The 26,338-nt window shown below is 34.0% G+C and overlaps 3 protein-coding genes across 3 annotated transcripts in view; 2 read left to right on the forward strand and 1 right to left on the reverse strand.

Annotated features, from left to right (window-relative positions):
* LOC123688990 (sodium/potassium-transporting ATPase subunit alpha-like) overlaps window positions 1-26,338 on the forward strand; it is a 34,675-nt gene that overhangs the window by 1,764 nt on the left and 6,573 nt on the right. The window contains exons 2-7 of the mRNA XM_045627770.1: window positions 18,257-18,406; window positions 18,863-19,035; window positions 23,161-23,328; window positions 24,242-24,371; window positions 25,025-25,261; window positions 25,316-25,561. Coding sequence (XP_045483726.1) covers window positions 18,257-18,406; window positions 18,863-19,035; window positions 23,161-23,328; window positions 24,242-24,371; window positions 25,025-25,261; window positions 25,316-25,561 — 1,104 coding nt within the window. The remainder of the gene's footprint in view (window positions 1-18,256; window positions 18,407-18,862; window positions 19,036-23,160; window positions 23,329-24,241; window positions 24,372-25,024; window positions 25,262-25,315; window positions 25,562-26,338) is intronic.
* Window positions 6,376-7,421, forward strand: LOC123688988. The gene has a single exon (XM_045627768.1). It carries the CDS (start codon window positions 6,410-6,412, stop codon window positions 7,364-7,366), a length of 957 nt encoding a protein of 318 aa, XP_045483724.1. The 5' UTR covers window positions 6,376-6,409; the 3' UTR covers window positions 7,367-7,421.
* On the reverse strand, window positions 11,798-15,872 carry LOC123688987. Its single transcript, XM_045627767.1, has 2 exons — window positions 15,717-15,872; window positions 11,798-14,426 (listed from the first exon to the last, which is right to left on the reverse strand). Exons 1-2 carry the CDS (start codon window positions 15,783-15,785, stop codon window positions 11,877-11,879), a joined length of 2,619 nt encoding a protein of 872 aa, XP_045483723.1. The 5' UTR covers window positions 15,786-15,872; the 3' UTR covers window positions 11,798-11,876.

The following is a 26,338-nucleotide window of genomic DNA, read 5'->3' on the forward strand; positions in this document are numbered from 1 at the left end:
TATCTCCTAAACGTAATGAAATATCGGAATATGGTTTTGTTTCTTCACTTTCTTCATGAAAGAGCTAGAAAATACGCCATTCATTTTCCTAATTGCTGTAATTTCGAATTGAACTACCCCAAACTTCTAGATACGCTTCCAAGTGTGAAATTTTTTTCGATTGTTTGTTTTTTGGTGAAAAAAGTAAAATTTAGAATGGAAGTCCAACCTACAAATATGAGAAATACTTATAAAAATTATAAAATGATTATAAAATCAACTTTTCTCATCTGATGATCTCGTGAATATTAGGTACCTAGAGAGCTTTTTAATTTAAGTTCCAATTATTTTGAAGATGAGGTATACTTGTTTTGGCAATTTTATTCACAAGGTTAGTCTCCAATATTGATAGAAGTGAAGTTAAAAAACTTTGATGCGAACCATATAGAACTAAATCAGGTATGTGGAGATAAAATAAATAATACTATTCCAATATATACAGGGTGATCAAACTTGCATGATATACTTCATCGAATTATGAGAGTAACTATGAGAAAACCTGTTTTCTATTTTGAATCCTAATGAAGATACAGATAATAAGTAGAAAAATATTTACAATTTGGTTAAATAATCTGAAGGTGTAACTAAGTGTAGCAAATAAATGTTTATAATGGTCGAAGATCCAATAACTTTTTTAGGGAAAGTATTATAGATCGAAAAAGTGATAGGTTCTAGTTTCAACGAGGCTTTAATCAGTAGGTATTGTCAAGTGTATTCAGATATGAAAACCTACGAGGTCAACAACAGCACCCTTCATTGCCATAGCAGTCTATTTATTATATCCAAACCTTTCATTTAATCTCAATAGTCAAGTTTGCTTCAGTACATTTTAAAATCAAAACATAATTTTTTCAATAAATTCTACAATATATTCTAGTGCTACTCTTCACATATTTATGCCTCTGATCAAATTCTAGTTGATGAAATTAATTAGTTTAATCCATGAACTCCTATAAAAAAAGGAATCTATTTTTATGTCAAGCCAGTTTTTTTCCTTTTTTATTCTATTGTTGATATTTACCAATGTCAATCTTGAATATATTATGCTGTTGGGTATAATCGAAATTCTTCATGACTCTTGACATAATGTAAACAGTGAAATAATTTTTATATCTCTTAAGTATTATTGACAAAAATTTAACATATTATGAACAAAAAAACAAAAAACAAAAAAAAGTCATTTTTTTGCTGCTACGTGAGTAACTGGTATATTTCCATATTCTTGCCGTCAGCATCCACCAAATTAACCAAATACTGATGAAACCTTGTACATTAAAAATGTCTCATTCGGTGTCTGATGAATAAATTTCAAAACATCATAGCTCTAGCCAGAACTTTGAATGTTTTTGGCTGATACCCATTCGATCCTTGCTTCAAATATTCGACCAACATATTGTAATTACCTACTTTAATATTCTCATTTATCATCAACATCTTCTTCACCTTTGAACTTTGAAAATTTAGACCAAAACAATTCGGAGAAAATGTTTCATAGAGATCAGTTAAGTTTTAATGAACTTTGGGATGAATAATATCCAAATTAAAAATAACTGAATCTGATGAACTAAATATAGGTAAGTTCTTAACTATCTCCAAAACTGCGCGGTTACACCGTAAGTCCCGAATTGTTAGTATGTATAATATTTGTAGTAGGTAGGTACGTCCAGATTACTCTCCATTGAACTGAATCCATAACAAAAATATGAAGTCCTTCAATTTTCTCAAGATTATGCTTTATATGTAGTTTAATAAATAATATAAAATTGGCTAACTATTTCACTTGGTAATGAATGAAGAAAATACAAAAAGAAAAAGAAGTACGACTTCCAAGTGTGTAATATCATACGATATTAATTATCTATCTGGTTAATGTATCAACAAAAATGCCATCAACATAACCATTGTCATACAGAAGATTTCCACGCTATTTCTTAGGAATCATAATAATCGAAAGTAAACCAAGGAGAATGCATGTCATCAAGGGGGAGTAGCGATATACCGGTTTCACCCTTATTAGGGGTCATCAGTACCGCATAACTCAAACCAATGTAGTTTATGTAGTTATGCAGTTTAGTATGAAGTGTTTGTCACTTCCCTTCAATTTCATCATAGGCAGATTCTTCTGTAATATCAAAAATTCACATCCAGAGAGGAAAATATGAATCTGATACTTAACTATATCGAAGTCGTAAAAGTAAGCAGAATATCAAAAATGAATGATGAGATCTCCTGTCTAAATATAGAGACAGTTCCCCAGTACATTAAACATTCCAATTACAATATTAGAACTGAAATTCATTCGGCATAATTCAGCGCAGAAGAATACACAGAATTTCTGTGAATTTAGTGTAGCGATGACAGAAATAATTGAGATTGTTGATATTGGAAGTCGTTCTGAATATTGGGAACAGAACAACATTCATAAAATCATTGTGAGGCCACAACATTCATCAATTTCTTCATATGAAAAGTATGTTGAGATTTCTTCAGGATTCTAAATATAGGCCACTTAGTGGTGCCGTTTAAAGCTTGAAGGTGAGGGATCTTCAGACTGCTACAAAATAATGTCTGTTTTCAGAGGATGATTAATCACAGAACATTGTTTCACATTCAACGTGCTGAGTAATCGAATTTACAAGAAGCTTGCTCTTCATATTCGACGTGGATCAGAATGATTCATTATATTTCACGTTAAAACCTTGTACCTTGGTCCTTGGAGAGATACTGCATCCTATTCATTTGGCCTATGTGACATTTCAACTTGTGTTGAAATTATAAAGGATTTTCCAATATGAATCATACAATTTAAATTGGTTATAATAGCAACATGGTGAATTATTTTTCTGATATTTCTTATGTCATTTATGTTTAGTAGGTTTTTCCATTTGAACATGGAAAGATACACGCTTTAACAACGTTGAATTGATTTTCAAAATCAGTAATCATTTATGACTTCCATTGTTAAACAATACAAAACGTAATCCTGGATAATTTTCACTATTCTGAATAATCAAGCAATTTATATGAGATACTATTAGACGCATTGTTCTTTGGTGTTGTTATAATAATATAGTTTATTCAGAAACAGCAGCAAATTTAGATACAAACTTAAAGTTACAATCTTTCCTGAAAAAACATTTAATCGTTGGGACTGAATTGGTTCTGTCTGTTAACTTCGATCAATTATACAGTGTATCCAACTACTTACAATTTTGAGTTCAATTATTCGAAAATGGTTACAAATCACCTTAGCGATCCACAATAAAAAAATTTTTAAGAATCCTATTCTACAATTTATTCTACATCATATTCGAAATTAAACGGAGTGTTTTTCTCCAAAGAAGGCGAAAGTTATTTTCGAAATGTTCTTTACTGAATAATCCATACATTTGCAGATTCATACCGTAAAAATCCCCGCGTAACAATAATAGATTTATAAAGAAACTCTCTTCAAGGACATTTTATAGACAGATTTGTTATATTTATTATAGTCGAAATTAGTCGAAAAATATTTTTTTGACTATAACGTAAGGGACACTCCGTATATATTTTCTAGTGTGATGAATAATAATGTGTAGATCACTAAGGCGGTTTGTAACCATTTTCGAATAATTGAACTTTGAAATTGTGAGTACCTGGAACACACTGTATAATTGAACCAATGTAACACCAAAGAACAATGCTTTTGGTAGTACCTCATATTAATAACTGTTCACATCTTAATTACTCAGAATAGTGATCATTATCCAGGATAACGTTCTGTATCGTTGAAAAAATGAAAATTTTCAGGAGTCTCTAGCGTCAGTCAGTAGAAAAACTTTTGCCTATTGAACTTTTTGTTTGACATGACTGTAACAAGTTCAAAAATTCAGCCAATTTGACAGAAGATCACTTTCCCTAATAAAGGGTGCGGTATCCTTTGAAAATGAATTCCCTTTGGTACCAGTAAGTGTGAAGGAAAATCCAACATAGATAATTTCAAGAGAAGATTTGATTTTGCATCATAAGTAAATTCAACTGATTTGAGATGTAAAGCAATCAAAACCCTATTTTTCCTTAGATATTTTTCGAATTTTTTTTTCTGTTTTAATCAGTTTCAATTTGCAATCAAGCTTTTGGACATATTTATTACATTAATCACCTCTTCGTGAAATTGAAAAACTCTAGGGTAGTTCTTTTAAACATAAAATAATAATATCATCTTTTCGGTTTAGTTTCATATACCATCCAAAAAGTGCAGTTTTTGGCATTTTTCATATCTGCTTACATAATTCAACCACTAAGTGATCTCTATTGTTCTTTGAAATAAGAAATTCGGTTGTGCAAATTTTTAGTTCTCAAAGTTTAAGATTTTTTCATCGTAATCGCAGAAACCATTTTCGTAAATAGCTGATAATGTAGATTATTAGTATTATATTAGTATTTGTAATATGTCGCTATGGATGAATAAATTATTGTTATTGTTATTATTATTACCGTTCCGCCTGTTCTTCATTATTTCAGATTTACAGCTGAAATGATTTGTCTGAAATGCAGGTTTTGAAGTATTTGTCTAAAATGCGTTGCCAAACGTGACATTTCGGAACCATGAATTATACAATTATTTTATTTTTAGTTTTATTTCATGTCACTTACATAACAAATTTCGTGAGTTATAACTGGGATAACAATTCTAACAATACCCATTACATTGATTTTTCCGAAGAATGTATCGATAACACGGTGGAAAACATTTTTCTACCGCTTGGAGTTGGTGCCGCTGATGGTGTATCAATATTAGTGTCACAGACGGCCATCGACGTCCTTCCCAATTGCAGTATACTTTTCAACATAGCAAGAGATCATCCATCTCACTTGCAGATTATTGTCATAGAATACATAGATAACCATCATACCTTCAAGGAGGTGATCCAAGCTTGCTTGGGCAAGAACCTAATGGGCTACCTATCAATAAAAGAAGTAGAGCCAGATGGTAAACAGTTCTACATCTGCAGCAAATTCCAACCTGGAAAGTACGGCATACCAGTGTTTGTACACACTGGCTTCGCTAAGATCATCCAGCTCGATATCAAGGCATCTGAAGTATTTCACAGTATGAAGATCACCTTCACATCTGGTAGAGCTTTGGGCAGACACGAATACTGCAATTTAACTTATGAAATACAGTGCACTATCGGCAGAGAAACGATATGCATCAACAAGGCTCTATCTTGCGATAGGAACATAAATTGTGGAGTATTTGACGAAAACGATGAAGACTACAAGATATGTAGGGTATCTAGATTCGCATATCTTTGGATCGTTGTACTGGCAGGTCTAGTGACACTTCTGTTGGTGTTCATTATATTCGTGTATCTCCTGAAAACGTACATCGCGGAAATTACTGATAATTTCTTTATTTTCAATGAAGACGAAGATAACAAACTTGTGATTAGGAGTCAATTGAATTCTCATCAATGGCAGAACATCAAGAGAACTATAAGAGATCCGCCTTGCTTTTGTCAGGAGACGTCTGATACAAATGCCACTGTTAATAGTGATTAAGTGGATGTGCATAGTTATTTATATAGTTAGTTCTATCAATACAAAATTCAAGTAATATGAAGCTTTAGTCTCCACAATACAATTTTTCATTTCATTTGCGTAAAATGTCAAACTTATGTCATCTGATTCGAAATATGAGTTTTTCAGTTAATTGGTCATAGAACGTGAACAAAATATTGGAGAAATAACTAGAACTAACATATAGAATATTTTCCGTGACCACAAAACTGACCGAGTTAAGATTTTACGTATTGATATCAACAGGGCCTGCGCGAGTAATTTTGGCACCTGAAACAAAGTATTTTTCGGCGCCCCTGCTGAAAAAGCATCAATAACATGACCTACCTCATAGGTAGTGTTGTTTTTCGTCTTTGTGAAATACATAATGATTTTATCCCTCTTTCAATGAGGGGTAGTAGGGAATTCTGTTTATATTGGTTGGGCTGCCATGTGTTATTTACAAATACAGGCAGTTTTGTTATTTTTTTGTTTTTATTAATAATGTGGTCAGCAAACATGGGCGAATTGCCGCTCATTCAAAAAGTGCAGTTTTTGGCATTTTTCATATCTGCTTACATAATTCAACCACGAAGTGATCTCTATTGTTCTTTTAAATAAGAAATTCGGTTGTGCAGAATTCTAGTTCTCAAAGTTTGAGCTTTTTTCATCGTAATCGCATAAACCATTTTCGTAAATAGCTGATAATGTAAATTACCATTCCGCCTGGTCTTCATTATTTCATAGTTACAGCTGAAATGATTTGTCTGAAATGCAGGTTTTGAAGTATTTGTCACAAATGCGTTGCCAAACGTGACATTTCGGAACCATGAATTATACAATTATTTTATTTTTAGTTTTATTTCATGTCACTTACATAACAAATTTCGTGAGTTATAACTGGGATAACGATTCTAACAATACCCATTTCATTGATCTTTCCGATCAATGTATCAATAACACGGAGGAAAACATTTTTCTACCGCTAGGAGTTGGTGCCGCTGATGGTGTATCAATATTGGTGTCACAGACGGCTATCGACGTCCTTCCCAATTGCAGTATACTTTTCAACATAGCAAGAGATCATCCATCTCACTTGCAGATCATTGTCATAGAATACATAGACAGCCATTATACCTTCAAGGAGGTGATCCAGGCTTGCTTGGGCAAGAACCTAATGGGCTACCTATCAATAAAAGAAGTAGAGCCAGATGGTGAACAGTTCTACATCTGCAGCAAATTCCAACCTGGAAAGTACGGCATACCAGTGTTTGTACACACTGGCTTCGCTAAGATCATCCAGCTTGATATCAGTCCATCTGAAGTATTTCACAGCATGAAGATCACCTTCACATCTGGTAGAGCATTGGGCAGACACGAATACTGCAATTTAACTTATGAAATACAGTGCACTATCGGCAGAGAAACGATATGCATCAACAAGGCTCTATCTTGCGATAGGAACATAAATTGTGGAGTATTTGACGAAAACGATGAAGACTACAAGATATGTAGGGTATCTAGATTCGCATATCTTTGGATCGTTGTACTGGCAGGTCTAGTGACACTTCTGTTGGTGTTCATTATATTCGTGTATCTCCTGAAAACGTACATCGCGGAAATTACTGATAATTTCTTTATTTTCAATGAAGACGAAGATAACAAACTTGTGATTAGGAGTCAATTGAATTCTCATCAATGGCAGAACATCAAGAGAACTATAAGAGATCCGCCTTGCTTTTGTCAGGAGACGTCTGATACAAATGCCACTGTTAATAGTGATTAAGTGGATGTGCATAGTTATTTATATAGTTAGTTCTATCAATACAAAATTCAAGTAATATGAATCTTTAGTCTCCACAATAGAATTTTTCATTTCATTTGCGTAAAATGTCAAACTTATGTCATCTGATTCGAAATATGAGTTTTTCAGTTAATTGGTCATAGAACGTGAACAAAATATTGGAGAAATAACTAGAACTAACATATAGAATATTTTCCGTGACCACAAAACTGACCGAGTTAAGATTTTACGTATTGATATCAACAGGGCCTACGCGAGTAATTTTGGCACCTGAAACAAAGTATTTTTCGGCGCCCCTGCTGAAAAAGCATCAATAACATGACCTACCTCATAGGTAGTGTTGTTTTTCGTCTTTGTGAAATACATAATGATTTTATCCCTCTTTCAATGAGGGGTAGTAGGGAATTCTGTTTATATTGGTTGGGCTGCCATGTGTTATTTACAAATACAGGCAGTTTTGTTATTTTTTTGTTTTTATTAATAATGTGGTCAGCAAACATGGGCGAATTGCCGCTCATTCAAAAAGTGCAGTTTTTGGCATTTTTCATATCTGCTTACATAATTCAACCACGAAGTGATCTCTATTGTTCTTTTAAATAAGAAATTCGGTTGTGCAGAATTCTAGTTCTCAAAGTTTGAGCTTTTTTCATCGTAATCGCATAAACCATTTTCGTAAATAGCTGATAATGTAAATTACCATTCCGCCTGGTCTTCATTATTTCATAGTTACAGCTGAAATGATTTGTCTGAAATGCAGGTTTTGAAGTATTTGTCACAAATGCGTTGCCAAACGTGACATTTCGGAACCATGAATTATACAATTATTTTATTTTTAGTTTTATTTCATGTCACTTACATAACAAATTTCGTGAGTTATAACTGGGATAACGATTCTAACAATACCCATTTCATTGATCTTTCCGATCAATGTATCAATAACACGGAGGAAAACATTTTTCTACCGCTAGGAGTTGGTGCCGCTGATGGTGTATCAATATTGGTGTCACAGACGGCTATCGACGTCCTTCCCAATTGCAGTATACTTTTCAACATAGCAAGAGATCATCCATCTCACTTGCAGATCATTGTCATAGAATACATAGACAGCCATTATACCTTCAAGGAGGTGATCCAGGCTTGCTTGGGCAAGAACCTAATGGGCTACCTATCAATAAAAGAAGTAGAGCCAGATGGTGAACAGTTCTACATCTGCAGCAAATTCCAACCTGGAAAGTACGGCATACCAGTGTTTGTACACACTGGCTTCGCTAAGATCATCCAGCTTGATATCAGTCCATCTGAAGTATTTCACAGCATGAAGATCACCTTCACATCTGGTAGAGCATTGGGCAGGCACGAATACTGCAATTTAACTTATGAAATACAGTGCACTATCGGCAGAGAAACGATATGCATCAACAAGGCTCTATCTTGCGATAGGAACATAAATTGTGGAGTATTTGACGAAAACGATGAAGACTACAAGATATGTAGGGTATCTAGATTCGCATATCTTTGGATCGTTGTACTGGCAGGTCTAGTGACACTTCTATTGGTGTTCATTATATTCTTGTATCTCCTGAAATCGTACATTGCGGAAATTACTGATAATTTTTTTATTTTCAATGAAGACGAAGATAACAAACTTGTGATTAGGAGTCAATTGAATTCTCATCAATGGCAGAACATCAAGAGAACTATAAGAGATCCGCCTTGCTTTTGTCAGGAGACGTCTGATACAAATGCCACTGTTAATAGTGATTAAGTGGATGTGCATAGTTATTTATATAGTTAGTTCTATCAATACAAAATTCAAGTAATATGAATCTTTAGTCTCCACAATACAATTTTTCATTTCATTTGCGTAAAATGTCAAACTTCTGTCATCTGATTCGAAAAATGAGTTTTTCAGTTAATTGGTCACAGAACGTGAACAAAATATTGGTGAAATAACTAGAACTAACATATAGAATATTTTCCGTGACCACAAAACCGACTGAGTTAAGATTCTACGTATTGGCGTGCGCGAGTAATTTTGGCACCTGAAACAAAGTATTTTTCGGCGCTCTGCTGAAAAAGCATCAATAACATGACCTACCTCATAGGTTGTGTCGTTTTTCGTTTTTGTGAAATACATAATGATTTCATCCCTCTTTCAATGTGAGGTAGTAGGGAATTCTGTTTATATTGGTTGAGCTGCCATGTGTTATTTAGAAATACAGGCGGTTTTTTTTTTATTGATAATGCGGCCAGCAAACTGGGGCGAATTGCCGATCCTCAAATAGAGGCGCCTGAAACGGTTGCTTCACTGTTTCACCCTTAACGCCGGCCCTGGATATGAAATAATAATTTCAAGCTCTGTGCAAAATCTCAAGCTGAACTTATCATCAGAGCCATAGAAAATAGACCATAAAAAAATGAAGAATATATTGAATTTTGGCTTTTTACCTAAACCCAAATTTTAAGGGCTGCAAAAAACCAGTGATCACTGGGGGTCAGATCTGGATAATAAACTGGAATGAGTTGAAGTTTTTGACAAGGGGCATTGTTTTACAGAAAGGGAATTTCTGTTTTGCATTTGAGAACATTTTTTTTCTAATTTCTACGTTAGAATATACATTATTTTTACCGTTTGTTGTCGATGGAGAAGGGATTGACGAGTGAATAATACTTATCAAGCTATTTCCTTTCTTGAACAGTATTTTTTGCATCAAGAAAACAGTATTTTAACAAAACACGAAACCCGAAAGATAAAAAATTTTATCATTTTTTTTTATCTCTCTGCTATCTAGACCAGCTGCTACTCTAGGATTCTCCTTTATACCTAAATCGATTTATATCTACACATTAAATAAAACCACATAAAATTACTATTGAAAGTTTCAAAAATGGACTTACGAGCCCACTTCCATAGAAATAATAATCGATAGGCTATGGCTTGCCAGGTGAATTTGATGTTATTGTATTCTACGAATTTTCATTACCTTTTTTACTGTTAGCGTTTAGCGTTTCCAGAAGCGTGAAACAGTCTCTGATTGACCCATCATTTTATTATCAAGTTATAAAACTCCATCTTTCTGATGAAAACTACACATGAATTTCTTTTTACTTATTAAAAATCTTTGTTTTACATTTTTTTGTTGGCATTGTCTACTTTCAATATCGACTAATTTATAATGGCCTCGATAAACTGCAAAAATCAATGTGTTTTTTTTTGGTCCCCTCTTTAATTCGAAGTTGTATCTAAGGCATCATCCTCATCAACACTCTTTAATTTTTCAGGGTCAAAGCACCATAACAATCTATAATTTGAAATCCCCACTTTTATGATTCGTTTTATCTTGCACTGACTTGTCCTAAGTGAGTTTTTCAGTTTTTCAAATCTTCGGAACAAAAATGAGTGGAAGAATGAAAAAGTGTCTTTCTATTGATGAGAAAAAACGTGTTATTAAAGCAGTGGAAAATGAACTCAGAATGGAGCCTCTGAAGGAGCCTCCTACCTAACTGTGAAGAGTTAACTTAGAGATTTATGTTCAAGTTGATGAAGATATAGATGTATTCTAATCGATGCTGAACGTTTGGCCTGTCAAGATGAGGATGAGGATGAAACTGATGAAGAGCAACCACCAACTCTGGTCACACCAAACGAGGCAAGATCTTCTCTGAAGACTCTATGCTCTTACGCCATCTGGGCGGAAACAAACGATGATTTCTTCTCGCCTCTCAACACTATAGAAAACACCCTGGACAATGCTAGATGGAAACCACGAACTCACTGACATCTTTTAATAATGACAGTTCGCCCATATTTTATAGGAATACTTTTGTAATCATTTATAAAGATCACGTATGTATGCAATACCAATAACACTTCGATGAATCTCTGTTTGTTTGAATTCCATTCTAACTCCCTCTTGTTTATTTGAGCACATAATATTTCGAATTTTCGGTAATTTGCAATTTTTTATTGATCCCTTGAGTTTCAAATTACCGATAGTCGCACATATTATGAATTAATAAACAAAATGATAAATCTAATATCTCGAAAGTGAAGCAGAGCTGTATCTTGATCGTGTTGGGTCACTGATGAATCCAAGTAACTGTATTTTTCCTTTTATTGTTCAAAACCAACTATACCTCGCGGTATCATTAATATCGAAAGGTAGGTATCTCTGATATCCAAAAGTCTGAAAGAAGTAACTTTAGTACTTATTCAAGTTTTTTTTTTTTGAGGATTACTTAACTAAATACTCGAATTAACTTCAGGTACTCTTTCATAAAGTGACTTTTTTCATGACCAGATACCTTTCAACAGTACCTTTTACAGCTGTGCTTTCAAGATACTTACCTGAAATCTTTGTTTAGTCAGAAGTATTCCCAGACCTTGGAGTAATCAATAATAATACAACAATCATCAGTTATCTCTATTTATTGTATTTTTCGTAGATACAGTATGTTAACGTCTCTTATGCTGAAAAAGAAAAATAAGTTTCTAAATAACTAGATTTCCAATCAGTCCACACTTGACTGGCGAACCGTGAATTCTAGTTAGAATTTTCTCATTTCTACACGAAGAAATCTTATGTTGGAACGTTGAAATGAAGCTATCTCCATCGCTGAAAGCTTGGTGTGGGGACATTTTAGAGTATATGTTCAGGAGTTCTCCTACCATTTCATGAATATCGTCCACCACGCATCTTGAAACTTTTGTTACTACTGTGTTCAGCAAAAAACTATACTCATTATTGTATTGAGGCATTGGACAGTATTTCAGTGCTTTCAATCTTATCAACTCCTGTTCAACTATTGTAGCTTCACTCTTGATGGTGTTGGTCAACTTGAGGAACAGTTCTCTACCGAATATATTCATCAATACACTTTTATACTTCAATAATTCAGCAACCATTAATTTATCAAAATCGTTTATCCTTGCTACAGTCGTGAAATGCGCATAGTCTATTTGTCCCAGATCGGGCTGTAATAAAAATGACCTTCTAGAGCCACCATATACTAAGAAAGGATTGGACCATCGATGTGAATTCACTAAATTATTTCTTGCAATCTCGTCAAATGTTTGTTGATCAACTACAGACGCTTCTATAAGCTGAGGTATAGATTTTAGTTTGCAGAAACATGCCATGTTGTCCAACAATGTTTTTTCTGATATATATTGCGCACCACCATTATATTTATAACCTATAGCTGATTGCTGATCCATATAAATGTTTGCATTGTCAACTGCAAGCTCCTGTTTCGATTCATGCTCATCTAAATCAAATGCTATTTTATGCGAACTATGCTCTACATTTACGCCTATTCCATGCTGAGATAATTCATGAGATAATTCATGACTTGTATCAACTTCCTGCCGAGCTAAATGTGCCAGACTGTCGTCCTCAACATGATGCTCATCATTCATCTGAGCTTCATGTTGAATTGCATGAGCATTTTGCTCTACGATCTGCTGGGATACGCCATTTGTACTGATATGTTCATTTTCATGCTGATGATATCCACCACTTGCAAATTCTTGCTGTATTTTAGTTGTATTCGAAACTATTGTTTGTTGATTAGAGCTATGGTGTACATTGTGTTCAACATTCTGATGAGATACTTCTTGCTGCGATAATTCTTGCTGAGATACTTCTTGGTGCGATAGTTCTTGCTGAGATACTTCTTGTTGGGATACTTGCTGCTGAGATATTTGCTGGTGAGATACTTCTTGTTGAGATACTTCTTGTTGAGATATTTCTTGATGAGATACATCCTGTTGGGATACTTCCTGATGAGATTCTTCCTGATGAGAGACTTCCTGTTGAGATTCTTCCAGGTGAGAGACTTCCTGTTGGGATACTCCCTGATGAGAAACATCCTGTTGGGATACTTCCTGATGAGATAATTCCTGTTGAGATACTTCCAGGTGTGAGGCTTCCTCCTGAGATACATTTTCCTCTAAATTGGAACGTTGTTCTGCTGCTACCTGAACAGCTTCATGCTCAACATGATGCTGTACATGTAGTTCAGGCGATTCTTCATTAAAAGTGTGTAATACGTCTTCTTTCTCCTCGTGATGTTCAACATCCAATTTCTCATGTTGAATTGCTCCATCTTTGGAATGTAAATCGATGTGATCTGCTAAACCCCATTCGCCACTATTGCTCCAAGCTGTAGATTCATTATGAACATGATTGGATACCTCTAAGGATGAATGGTCTGTAGAGTGATTTTCAATGAGATGTGAAGTATCGACTGCTGATTCTAAATGCGCTGTATGATCAGCATCTGTTGGTTTGTCAGAGTTCCACCATACACTCTGGTTTTTTATTTTATGCGTTGCATCGAAACCATCAGGCGTACTTTGGAATTCAGAGTGCACTTCATGGGTAGAAATGACACCATCATTTCCAATTGAATTATCCTTGAGTTTGACGTTAATATCATCTTCTGGAACACCAACATGGTCTTCGCCGTGCATATAACCGTATTTTGAGGCTGACGGACGGGTGTTCTTTTCTTTTGTATGAATTTTGATCAACAAGCCTTTATTTTTTTTTACCCTTTTGTTGTCCCGGTTATCAATGACAATCTCATCGCTCGCTGCAGAGGAATTCTGATGTTCTTCCTCTTCTGTAGAATCGGCAAAATCAGAAACAGGAAATCTTTTCGAAATTGATTCTATTATCACTTTCTTCATCTTTATTGATATCAACTCGACTTTCTCATGAGAATGGTAGATAGAAGACCAGCATACACCACAAGTTTGGAGAGATTTCTTGTAAACTCCAATATTACCGGAACACATATCAACGAGATTTACGACGCATGATTTTTGGCATCGTTTGGTTACCAATCTTCGCATCTGTATCTGCCCTGCTCTTCCAAAATTTGGGGTCAGTACGTCGGACCAGCAAGCGCCACATTTTGTTTTATATTTTCTCGATATGAAACTTCTAATAGATTTTTTAGATTGGGCCAACAGTAATATGCACTCATTTGGACAAACGAAGGCTGACTGAAGACTCGATTCCCTCTCTGACCAGACCTGTATTGGAAATAATTGGGTTTAGATCAGACAAAATGAAGGTTTTTCCAATTCGATAAAATTTAAAATGGTTGTAATAGCCACAATGTGTAAAAATTAAGAAAATGTTGAAATATGCTTTCAAAATCGGTATTCATTTATGATAACTGATAACTGAGAGAAAGTTAAGAATGCATTGTCTACATTATTCAGTTAATCAACTCAGTAGGTAGTCATCGTCTTGTGAACAAATTTAAAAGTGGTTCCAAGTACGGCTCAGTACTTGGTCTTTTTGTATCGTTTCAAGAAAATTCAGTTTCAAATACGTCTATAATACGACGAATAGGGAGTCGATTAACCGACAAGTGTCGTCCATGAATTCTTTTTAACATTTTATATTCACAAAATGAGCATTGATTTTGATAAAACAATTAAATAATTTCTGAAAGTAGTTGAAGCGTGTATATTTCCATAATGAGATGGCATAACCTACTGAAGACAAATGATATAAGAAATGTCAAAAAATAATATTCAGTGTTGCCATTATAACCACTTCAATCGAGTTAGTCATATTAGAAAACTCTATATAAGAAAAATTATTATCATCTTACTGACCACGAAATTTTAAAGATAATATTTAATACAAAACCTATAAATGTCAATTGGTGAGGATAGAATATTCTAGTTCATTTTCTACCCATTTATTTTTGTTTGGTTTTCAAATGAATGAAAAATATGGAAAAAATTGTTGTCCTCATCAATTATTAGTTTATGTTTTAATTCCAACCACAATAGCTTTTTTCTTCCTGACAATGATCATACAAAGAAAAAAGTTCCTACTCTCATTGAAACTTTTATAGTTTTAGGTAGTTTAAAAAGCTGAAAGAAATTTTAAGGAAAATCTCAATTATTGAATAATCTTTTCGAAGATAAGAACCAAGGATTTGTGAGTCGCTTGGGCATTACGCTTGAAGCCAAAACACTACCAGTTTTACACTATGGTTCATTACTTCCTCATAGATTATCTAAATTAATTAAAAAAGCGTTTTCCAAATCAAAAAACATAACCGAATACAATACAATTTAAAATATTTATAGCTCCAAAAATGAGTCAAGTTACGAAATTAGATTTTTATGTGATAAAATTGGATCTAGAAGGAGAAAACAATGTCACTTATCATAATTCAAATATAACTAATGCAAATTATATCATTTACTCGATCGAAAAATACTAGAGCCCAAGAATCGGATCAAAATACAAGAAATATCCAAAGATTATTCTAATAAAAAGAATATATAGAATGTAATCACCTCAGGTATAAAAGTCACCAATATCAGGGCAACCGATACAGTTAACAATCTCATCTCTTGGGATGCCATCAAAAACTGATTCCACTCAAATGATCATTTGTAAAGAAATAGATTAATAAAATTTTATAGGGTTTTTCTAAGCCATAGAATCCTTTAATTGCTTATAAATTTTAATGGATATCACTGCAATAATAAATTAATAGATACTAATGGTCTGAATTGGATCATTATTTTGGTATCAACGATAAAAATCGAATAAGACATCATTAGCAGCGATACTTTAATCACCTAAAATTTTCGAGAATAGTGGGTCCCATCCCTCATGACGTAAATCATGATGTACTCCATAAAAATTATAAACTATCTAAAAAAAATGAGGAAAGCATTTGCGTGATGACAGTAACTTTCGAGCGCTCGTTCTTTCCTGAGCCCATTTCTCTCTTGGAAACCACAGAGGTGGAAATATATGGTCTCCAAGAGCGCAATTGAAGTTTTAAGGTACGAGCGCTCCGAAACTCCTGATATGACTTCAATGCATTCCTCTTTTTTTCCATATTCTTCTTGATTTTTTATGATTGTAATGACGCTATCTGCTCTATGAGAGGCTTTAAATTGTTATTCTTTATAAAGGGTGTTTTTTTCGAGGTATATAACTTTAAGTTGGCATTACTGTTCAAGATGGCGACCGATTTAACAGCTGTCAAGTGATTTATTCTCAGTTTGGTTTGGCAATTCATCATGAATAGACTCACGACCACGCTTGCAAATAGTGCAATTTTATTTCGAAAATAATGGTTCTATGCGGAATACGTATCGCGCACTACATCCATTTTATTTTGTTTAGCGATGAAGCGCACTTCTGGTTGAATGGCTACGTCAACAACAAAACTGCCGCATTTGGAGTGAAGCTAGTCCTCAAGTGTATGTCGACACACCGTTACATCCAGAAAAACTGACTGTTTGGTGCGCTTTATGGGCTGGTGGAATCATTGGTCCGTACTTCTTCAAAAACGATGATGGCCAGAACGTTACAATCAATGGTGATCGGTATAGAGCCATGATTACTAACTTCTTCATTCCTGCATTGAACAACCATGATGTCCAGGAGCTGTGGTTCCAAAAAGACGGCGCAACATGTCACACAGCTCGTGCCACAATCGATTTATTGAAAGGCACGTTTGGTGACCGCCTAATTTCACGTTTTGGACCTGTGAATTGGTCTCCAAGATCTTGTGGTTTAACACCGCTAGACTACTTTCTGTGGGGCTATGTAAAGTCATTGGTCTATGCGGATAAGCCACAAACCCTTGGCCATTTGGAAGACATTATTCGCCGTGTTATTGCCGATATACGGCCACAAATGTTGGAAAAAGTCATCGAAAATTGGACGTCCAGATTGGACTACATCCGAGCCAGCCGTGGCGGTCATATGCCAGAAATCATATTTAAATTATAATGCCACAAGATTATCTTGCGGATAAATAAATTCATGTCAATCGAATAATCCATTGCTGTTCTATTGCAATTTAAAGTTCTATAAAAACAAATTTCTGAAAAAAACACCCCAAAACCCAAACTGTCTATCTGCTTTGTGGTCACAGAAAAATTAGGTAATTTTTTGTATATTCTTCTTAAATTTCCCATGGCTCTGATCTAGCGCTTATCATGAAATTTCCCGCTCAAAATTCGAACAAAAAGGACGTTATAAAGAAATGATCACTTGATTATGTTCGAAAAGTACAATTTCATGACTCTGTCATGGGCAAAGTTGAACCACTGATGCGAAATATACAGAATAACAACTCTAAGGAGATAAGGCAAATTTGAAGTAATTTGAAGAAATGCCCAATGAATATCAAGTTAAAAAGTGGATAAAGTTCAAAACGCAAGGTTTAGATGACAGCGTGAATTTTGATGAGTCAACAAATCCAGAATGCAACACGGAAAGACAAAATTCGTATTTAGCCACCATAAGTAGGGAACTGCAGAGCCACGCAGAATCGAATAACACAAAAGATTTCTTTCAGGATATTCGAATATTCTGAAAAGTTAATCGTAACTTTGAACCGAGTCATTGGATAACATAATGTTCCAGTCTATCTGGAAGAATTACTGTGAGATCCTTTATTCCAGCTCAGGTTCCACTGACGACGTACTTGGCGTTTGTGAAAAAGAGCAGATATACTTCTGAGTGAGGTTGAGACAGCAGTTAAGAAGCTAAAAGAGAGTAGAGTGACAGGAATTGATCGGATATCGGCAGAAATGCCGAAATCTTTGGAAAATAGAAGCCTAAATATCCTACACTCATTCTGTCAGACGATATGGAAGACACTGTCCAAACAAATCCATTCACTTTTATCTCATCATCTGATTTATGGAAATTAACAAAAAGTACTGCAACTACAAATATATCAATTTCACTTAAATTTCAAACCAAACCTACTTTATTGTTATATTCATTTATTAGAACAGCATTTTCAGTTATTCATTTTGTTATATCACTATCCTAAATTTTTCGAATTATTGATTTATATTTTCAGGCGAACTTTGCAGAAGACTGAACACAGACAGAGAAAATGGACTCACCGTAACACAAGCCGCTGATGTTCTCCAAAAAACTGGCCCTAACATGCTTACTCCATCTCATAAGACTCCAGAATATATCAAATTCATCAGAACAATAACACATGGTAAGTGAAATCGCATGAACCAGATACGGAGTATTCCTTCAGATGGTTTTCCTATTGTCCCACTCCCATTGTTGAACCACTAACTTGTATTGGTACTTTCCAAGCCCACAGAAGGGCTCAGTATCAATACATGTCAACCTTGATGCCCTTTTTTCAAATTCATTTCCTTGAATACCACAATGCCCCGGAACCAATAGTAGAGAAACTTTAATACCTCTGACCAGTTGATTCTATAGGGATCTCAGCGTGGCTTGGCTATCCATAGTGATGTAAATAGGCGCGCCTTTAAGGTTTCTTTTAAGACACTCCTGGGTGCAAGTATAGACAGCTAGTGCCACGGTTTGGAAGATAAAGGGCTCACTTCTCTCGTTTTAGGCTTACATATCCCAATACCTGTGTCTTTTCAAAAAGCATATATTGTGTTAGCTGTAAAATCAAATCACCATTTTTTTTCAGGATTCTCGCTTTTGCTATGGATAGGAGCTTTCCTCTGCTTTGCGGCATTTACTATACGAAAGCTCACAACACATGAATTCGACACGGACAACTTGATTCTAGGATGTGTGCTAGTCATTGTGGTTGTGGTAACTGGTATTTTCATGTACTGTCAAGAGCATAAAAGTCAAAAGGTAAGCAATTATTATATTATGATATATGTACTTCTAAGTATACAGTGTTGGCCACTAAAACTCTAAAACTAATTGAGCTAGAACCTTCCAGTCAAAAATATTTTACGTACATCGATAACATTATAGATCTGAAATTTTATGATTAATGTAAATTTTGTAAACGTGAATTTTTCAAAATTTGTGTCTTTGATATATGCCTCAAAAATTTATAGATTGCCATCCAATTACGAGCTTGCAAGATCAATGCAGTATCAAAACTAATTTTCGTATCAATTTTCATACGAATAGCTCTCATAGTTTCAGAGAAAAGCTCTGGACGATGGACATCAGACGAACTAGTTTTGTTCAATTCGATTTTTGGATTCTATATATTCCAAACGTAAACTGTTTCAGCGGTTCTTAATTTTTTTTTTCCTGGAACGATTCCAAAGGCTTATTATTGAGAATAATGAACCAATACGAAAGATCCTTCTGATACTTGGCATATTGATGATAATCCTCGAATTACAGCAAATACACAAGTCCATGCCCATCGTAACAAGATCCTGAAATTGAAATATAGAAATACAAGGATTACATATGGCTGTTCCATTTCTATCGTCGTCATCTCGGCCATCTTAATTGAGGATAAGTGGAGATTAATGCGAGAGATGAAACCTCGCACGTGTGCAAAATTGTAGAAATAAAGAGGTTACTCTAAGTCCACGCATAGCGGAATATATTTAGAATGAAACCTTTTTTGGAGGACCGAAAAAGTATTAATTGTAAAATACTACAAGAAGTATGTTTTTACTTTTAATCCAATCACTGATACCGTTAAACAAACTAAAATAAGGGTTAATTTTTATTTTAATGCCCCCTTTGTATAGTGATTCGTTATGATGTTTTTATGATTCCTGAGAAAAAAGATAGAGTTCAATGTTTCTCAAAAGGGATGATTATCTACAAAAGTTTGGTTCTGAAAAGATAAAAATAGCTCTTTTTCATTTTCGGTGTCGGTGAAGAGCATGAATAAATGATTGAAAAGGAAGAGGGCTCAAAATAAACTGATGCAATTTTTTAGATATCATGCTTTATTGAAAAATCATTATTAATAAAATAATTGTGCAATTATAACCGAAAGTTCTTAGCATATTTTTTCGGTAAAGCCGACAAAGAAAACCCATCATTATTATATGAACACATTATACCATACTTGGAACAATCACTTCAATAAAGAAAAATATTAACATATATAAATATTCGCAACAGTGGTTGTTTGGTATTGTCACTTCCTATTTTCTATTTTTGTAAACGTCTTTTAGCAAAAACTAGAATTCGAAAAAAGTTTATTAACGTTCTACGTTTATTAACGTAAAATAGTTGTATCTGTTTGAAAACAATATTGTGACATGAAAACATTGCAAAAATTCTTCTCTCCTACTTTCGTACAGTGAAAATACTAATCCGTTCATCATTAATAACATGTTACCTATATGGAGGAGATCGATTCGATCCATTAATGCAGGATGGTGAAATTTTATTCAGATATATTCAATCTGTGAATCTTACTTCCTTCCAACAGTTTTAGCCAAGTCAAACCCACGCATTGGTTGGAGATTCACCTATGTCGATTAGCTATTTCCACTCTACCTCTGTACAAGTGTACAGATGTGTTTATTTATAATTGCTAAACAGAAGTCTTTATCTTACGAACATACATCTATCATCTGTTGAATGCACACTCTGATTTAATGTTAGAATTACATAATTTTGTGCATTTATTGGAAAAAAGATATTATTTCAAACCTTAGAGTGGTAGTTGATAATACTCAGATCAAAATTGCATCCTTAAAGATAAACTTAAATTTTGGTTTTTTCAATTTTTTGTGAGTTTATAGGCTTCGCCTGAACTCTTGTAAAGTTTATAATATTAATTATAAATAAATGGAATAGTGCAATGAAATTCAGAAAAGCAATGACGTGAAGTCGTGAACTATTGATCACTCTTTCATTCATGAGCCAGTTGCACCCTTGGAGACAGCACATCATACAGATTTATATCCAAGGGTACAATTGGCACATGGTTAACGATCGTTCAAATGCTCCTTATTTCTATGGTTGTGATGATGTGATCAGCTTGAAGTTCAAAATTGTAATTTCATAGAAACATCCAAAATTTCAAATCCGTTCATTTTATGGTCTCGGAAATATTGAGAAATTTCTTTAGAATTAGCCATGGTTCTAGTTCTAAAGTACCCCTATATAATGCTAAAATTTTGTACGAAGTTTGAAATGATTTTTCTATAAGACTATAAGCATAAAATTCTCAAATTGGAGGTTAAAAGGAAAACGAGTGTTTTCTTGGATAATTAAATCAATATTTAATGTATATATAATTTAATTAAATAAAATGTCCTATAAACATAGGCCCGCAAAATCTTTGTTTTCGAGTTACAGGGTGTTTTGTGATGATTAAACCAGTTTGTCGTTTTATTAATCTTCGCTACAGATTAGGTAAATTAGTACCAAAACAAAACACTTTGTAAAACTACCAGCAGTCCAAAAAAGAAAGTTCTGGATGAAAGAAGCTGCACTGTTCCAGAAAAAATATCACTCTGTAGATTTGCATTCAAAATTAGCAAGTCACATGATAAGAACTTTCAATTGGAAGATATATGCCGAATTTGAGTCAAATATCTTATAGATGGAATGTGCTATAAGAAAAAACTTCTAAATAAATTAATAAATAAATAAAAAATAAAGTGATATGTGAAATCTCAACACGATCGAATCTGTAATCGAGAAAATATTTTTTTTGCAATATCCTTCTTGAATTTCCTATGGTTCTGATTATATGATCAGCTTGATATTTCACATGGAGCTTGAAATTGTTATTTCATATCAATACCCAAAATCTCAACTGTGTCGGTTTTGTGATCACGGAAATATTATGTAATTTTCTTCGATATTTTGTTTTAATTTTGAATGGTACTGATTTTGCGATCAACATGATATTTTGCAGGAAGACATGAATTTAAACCAAAAATTTATTTTCTACAGATGTAGAATTTTGTTTGCTATGGGGTAATACAACCTCCTTGTGAAATTTTTTAAAATCGTATTAAATTTTTTCCTCATTTTAAAAATTTATTGGTATACCTAAGTTAGTTATGAAATTTTATTCTACGATTATTACTAACGAAAAGCTATTATTTGTTTTCATTATACTCATAATTTTTACAATGCATTTTCAAAGTATTATTGAACGTTTCTTGAAATTATCACTGATTTATTTTTTCCTGATAATTAATATCTATTTGTCTTCCATAATTGTCAATAAACTTTTAACCATCCAACATCTGAACAACGTACAAATTCTACATAAAATCAGTAGTAAAAACTGAAATGAAGATATTAAGTTTTATGGTTATCTATAGATGCCTATAATGAAGCCATAGAAACGGTGCATTAAATTAATGAAAGAATAAGAGTGGACAAAAATTAACAGAACACAAAAGAGTATTGGTTGAAATTTTTATTTGTCTCTCTGTACCTACACTCTTATCTTTGTTTCTGTTATCTAAATACAGTATAAAAGGATTGCAGTATTATCATTAGTTAGACTCACAGATAACTGCCTTATACACCTCCACACCTCCAGAATGGAGTTTGGTGACTAAGCCAATGAACAGGCGAAAATGAACCCCGAAGGGATTTGAACTAAGAAATAAATGAACGAAAAATAAAATAAAGCTTACTACAATCTGCGTATAGGATTGATATTTCGGAATTACTTTCTAGACTAATATTGCACAATCAAACGTTACTATGCAGATATAAATAAAATTAATGCACCAGTTTATAAATTTCAACCTGTCACAATCTCTGCCAGATCTATCCTAAAATTTAATTCAACTATGTTATCACTATAATACATATAATAATTCAACTTCTTCAACTGAAAAGTTTCAATTCATGAATATATTTCCATATAACAAAAATAATTATATGAATCAGCGAAGACATTCAAATCTCGGCACTTAAACTAAAGAATGGTGATCTTAGAACCCAACCCTGTAGTATTGTTAATAATCTTGTTACTTTTATGTATCTTACTTTCATCCAGTATCATTTCCCGTATAGATTATGGAATCCTTTGCCAACATGGTCCCACCAAAAGCCACTGTCATTAGAGGTGGTGAAACAATGACCATAGTATCGAAAGAGATAGTGGTAGGAGATTTGGTGGACATGAAATTCGGTGATCGGATACCAGCCGATGTGAGGATTATCCAGAGTCAAGGATTCAAGGTGAGAGGAGTATGAACCTAGTTAATGATTGCTTCACTAAGTATAATTATAGTACGTACTCAAAGTGATTAGTTACAAAAGAATCAGTGAGATCGCAATTTTTGTACCAAATTACAGAGATGTCATCGATCTTTACATTTTAGACATTTCCAAGGTTGAACGTACTTTGAATTCACCATTTTCATGATTTTGTTCAAAGATTCTTAGACACTTAACACCCCTGTTCACTCCCTATCTTTTGACAAATCTGCATAAATACCTACTAGTTTGCCATCATTGAAATCCATCAATAATCATTCCAGAATGCTCATTTCGAATGAAAAATAATAAAAAAGTGGAAAAAAAAATTCAACCTTTTTTCCCTTGTATATTAAATAACAATTTCAGGTTGACAACGCCGCCTTAACAGGAGGATCTGAACCTATCGTGAATTTGTTTTGTTATTGAACCAAGAAATAAGCCAACAATAAATAAGTCGATAATATTAAAACGATTCAAAAAAACTAAACAAAGTATGTTGAAATCTGCGATGGTTTTATTTTTATTTCGTGTCAAATATACATGAAATAAAAAGCATTCAACATGTTTACTGGATTTTCAGTACTCACTACTCAGTTTCCTCTTTTTCTAAAATGAAAATTTCATAGTTAGATAATGGTACTAAATTGTAAATATATACATCTACAGTTTTCTTATATTTCAATATTCACTTGACAGTGCTGAAGACCCAAGAATTCAATATGGTATCACTGTAGCCTCATATGAGACTGCACTACTTAACATTTCTGAAGAGTACGATATGGTAATACTTTTCCATCAAAAGTTTGATATCCCAATCTTAGGTTCAGTTTAGTTTAAACTCTAGACCAAGCGATTGTATTTTGCAAAATTGTGTATTAAATAACAATTTCAGGTTGACAACGCCGCCTTAACAGGAGAATCTGAACCTCAATATCGTGGGACGGAATGCACCAGTGACGATTTGTTAGAGACAAAAAATTTTGCGTTCTTCTCTACCAATGCTGTTGAAGGCACAGCTAAGGGTAAGAGTTCTCCTCAATTCTAGTAGTTTTCCAGAGCTATTGATGATTTTGAGTTTGTAGAAAACGTCAATTATCAATAGTGATAAAATTGGTTAATATCTGAAATTAATTATAATAACATAATATTTGATGGCTAACAGACAATTTTTGATTCCGAAAAATGTACCTCCTCGAGCGGTACTTGAACACGCAACCTCTGAATTACCAGTCCAGTGCTCTCACCAACTGAGACACCGAGGAAGTTGAAAGTTTCAGCCCCATATGGAAGAACCGCTTCTCCCGGTAGTAAATGTTAGAAGTATGCCTTACAAACTATGTAGTTCGCAGAGGTTAGGGAAAGTTAATGTTCGAAGGGAACTCAATCACTACAGGTGATCATCACGATTCTCTTTCACCTTTCCTCTAACGTCATCGATATTTTATTGACTACAGTATGATTCAAGTGTCTGAATTTGAATCCAACCGAACAGTTTGGACCTTTCAACTTCCTCGGTGGCTCAGTTGGTGAGAGCGCTGGACTAGTGATTCGGATGTTGCCGGTTCGAGTCTCGCTCGAGGAAATACTTTCTTCGGAATTAAAAAATTGTCTGTTAGCCTACAAATATTATGCTATTATAATCAATAATAGTTCTTATATCTTAAACATTTTTCAGGTATTGTTGTTGCTTGTGGTGACAACACAGTAATGGGTCGCATCGCCGGTCTTACTGCTAGGTTACAACCCAACAAAACACCAATTGCAAAAGAACTGGAGCACTTCATGAAGATCATCAGTTGTTGGGCATGTCTTTTAGGTTTTGTTTTTGGAGGGGCTGCCTTAGCCATGAACTATTCATGGATCGAGGCATCTCTCTTCCTCATAGGAATAATTGTAGCTAATGTACCTGAAGGTATCTTTCTGTTTTTATGGTATATTAGAATGACCTACTACTGACTATTTTTAGGTTTGTTGGCAACTGTGACTGTATGTCTGTCTGTTACTGCGAAGAGGATGGCAGGAAGAAATTGCCTAGTGAAAAACCTGGAAGCAGTTGAGACTCTTGGATCTACCTCTGTTATTTGTTCGGACAAAACGGGAACATTAACACAAAACAAAATGACGGTTTGTCATTTTTGGTGTGACAATGCCACTACTAACGCCGATGTTAGTGTACAACAAAACGCGGCCCAGAACTATAAGAAGGGTGAAGGTTAGTATAAGTGGATTTTTTGGCACGCATGTAATATATCACAGGAAATGAAGTTTTGGTCTTGTTTCTCATTGTCTACACTAAATACCTACTTTGATGTAGAAAGATAATGGACTAGTTTAGTGATGTTGATAATACTATATTTGACACGATAGAATTAAAATATAGAGCAAAACTGATAAATCAGTGAAAAAATTTTGAAACTCCATCAATAAATGACTGAGAAATAGATTATTTAAATTTACGTATTTTAGCGCTGGTGATCGCTACACCATAAATTACGTTTAAATACTTAGCCGCGCCAATGCTCTCGCGCCGTTTGTAGTTGTACAGTGTAGTTTTAACTCGAGTTTTGTTTTTATGTCACCATAATGGAAGAAGGCTTCGTGAAAGGACAAAGTTATTTTTACTCAATAACTTATTTCAAACCAAACCAACCAACCAAAATTTTTGTTATCAGATATAGACAGCTAGTACTTATAGGTACTTACATCAAAATGATCTTCACACACATATGAAGTAGTTTTAGGTCCAATTAAGTGACGCCTCATTAATTTGCACTACTTCTTCCTTTGATTTATGTCATTTGGTACATGAAAAAACAATTTATTGGGGTTTTTAATTGTCGTGCTTGCACACATAGGCACAATACAATATTTGTAGGATTTTTTTATTTATTTCAGCCATCGTGTAACGAACAAAACACGACACGAACGGCACAAGTGATTGTACACCAATGAATTCGTAAGCACTCTGCGAATACCAGTCGCCTAGTGT

This window comes from Harmonia axyridis, chromosome 1 (assembly GCF_914767665.1).
Source record: "Harmonia axyridis chromosome 1, icHarAxyr1.1, whole genome shotgun sequence".
In the NCBI taxonomy this organism is placed as follows: Eukaryota; Metazoa; Arthropoda; class Insecta; order Coleoptera; family Coccinellidae; genus Harmonia; species Harmonia axyridis.

Excerpts from the sequence above, each read along its gene's own strand:
- LOC123688988 (XM_045627768.1), top strand. The coding sequence starts at position 6,410 with ATGAATTATACAATTATTTTATTTTTAGTTTTATTTCATGTCACTTAC.
- LOC123688987 (XM_045627767.1), bottom strand. The coding sequence starts at position 15,785 with ATGGCATCCCAAGAGATGAGATTGTTAACTGTATCGGTTGCCCTGATA. Across the intron at positions 14,427-15,716 it reads TGGTGACTTTTATACCTGAG|GTCTGGTCAGAGAGGGAATC; the intron begins GTGATTACATTC and ends TTTCCAATACAG.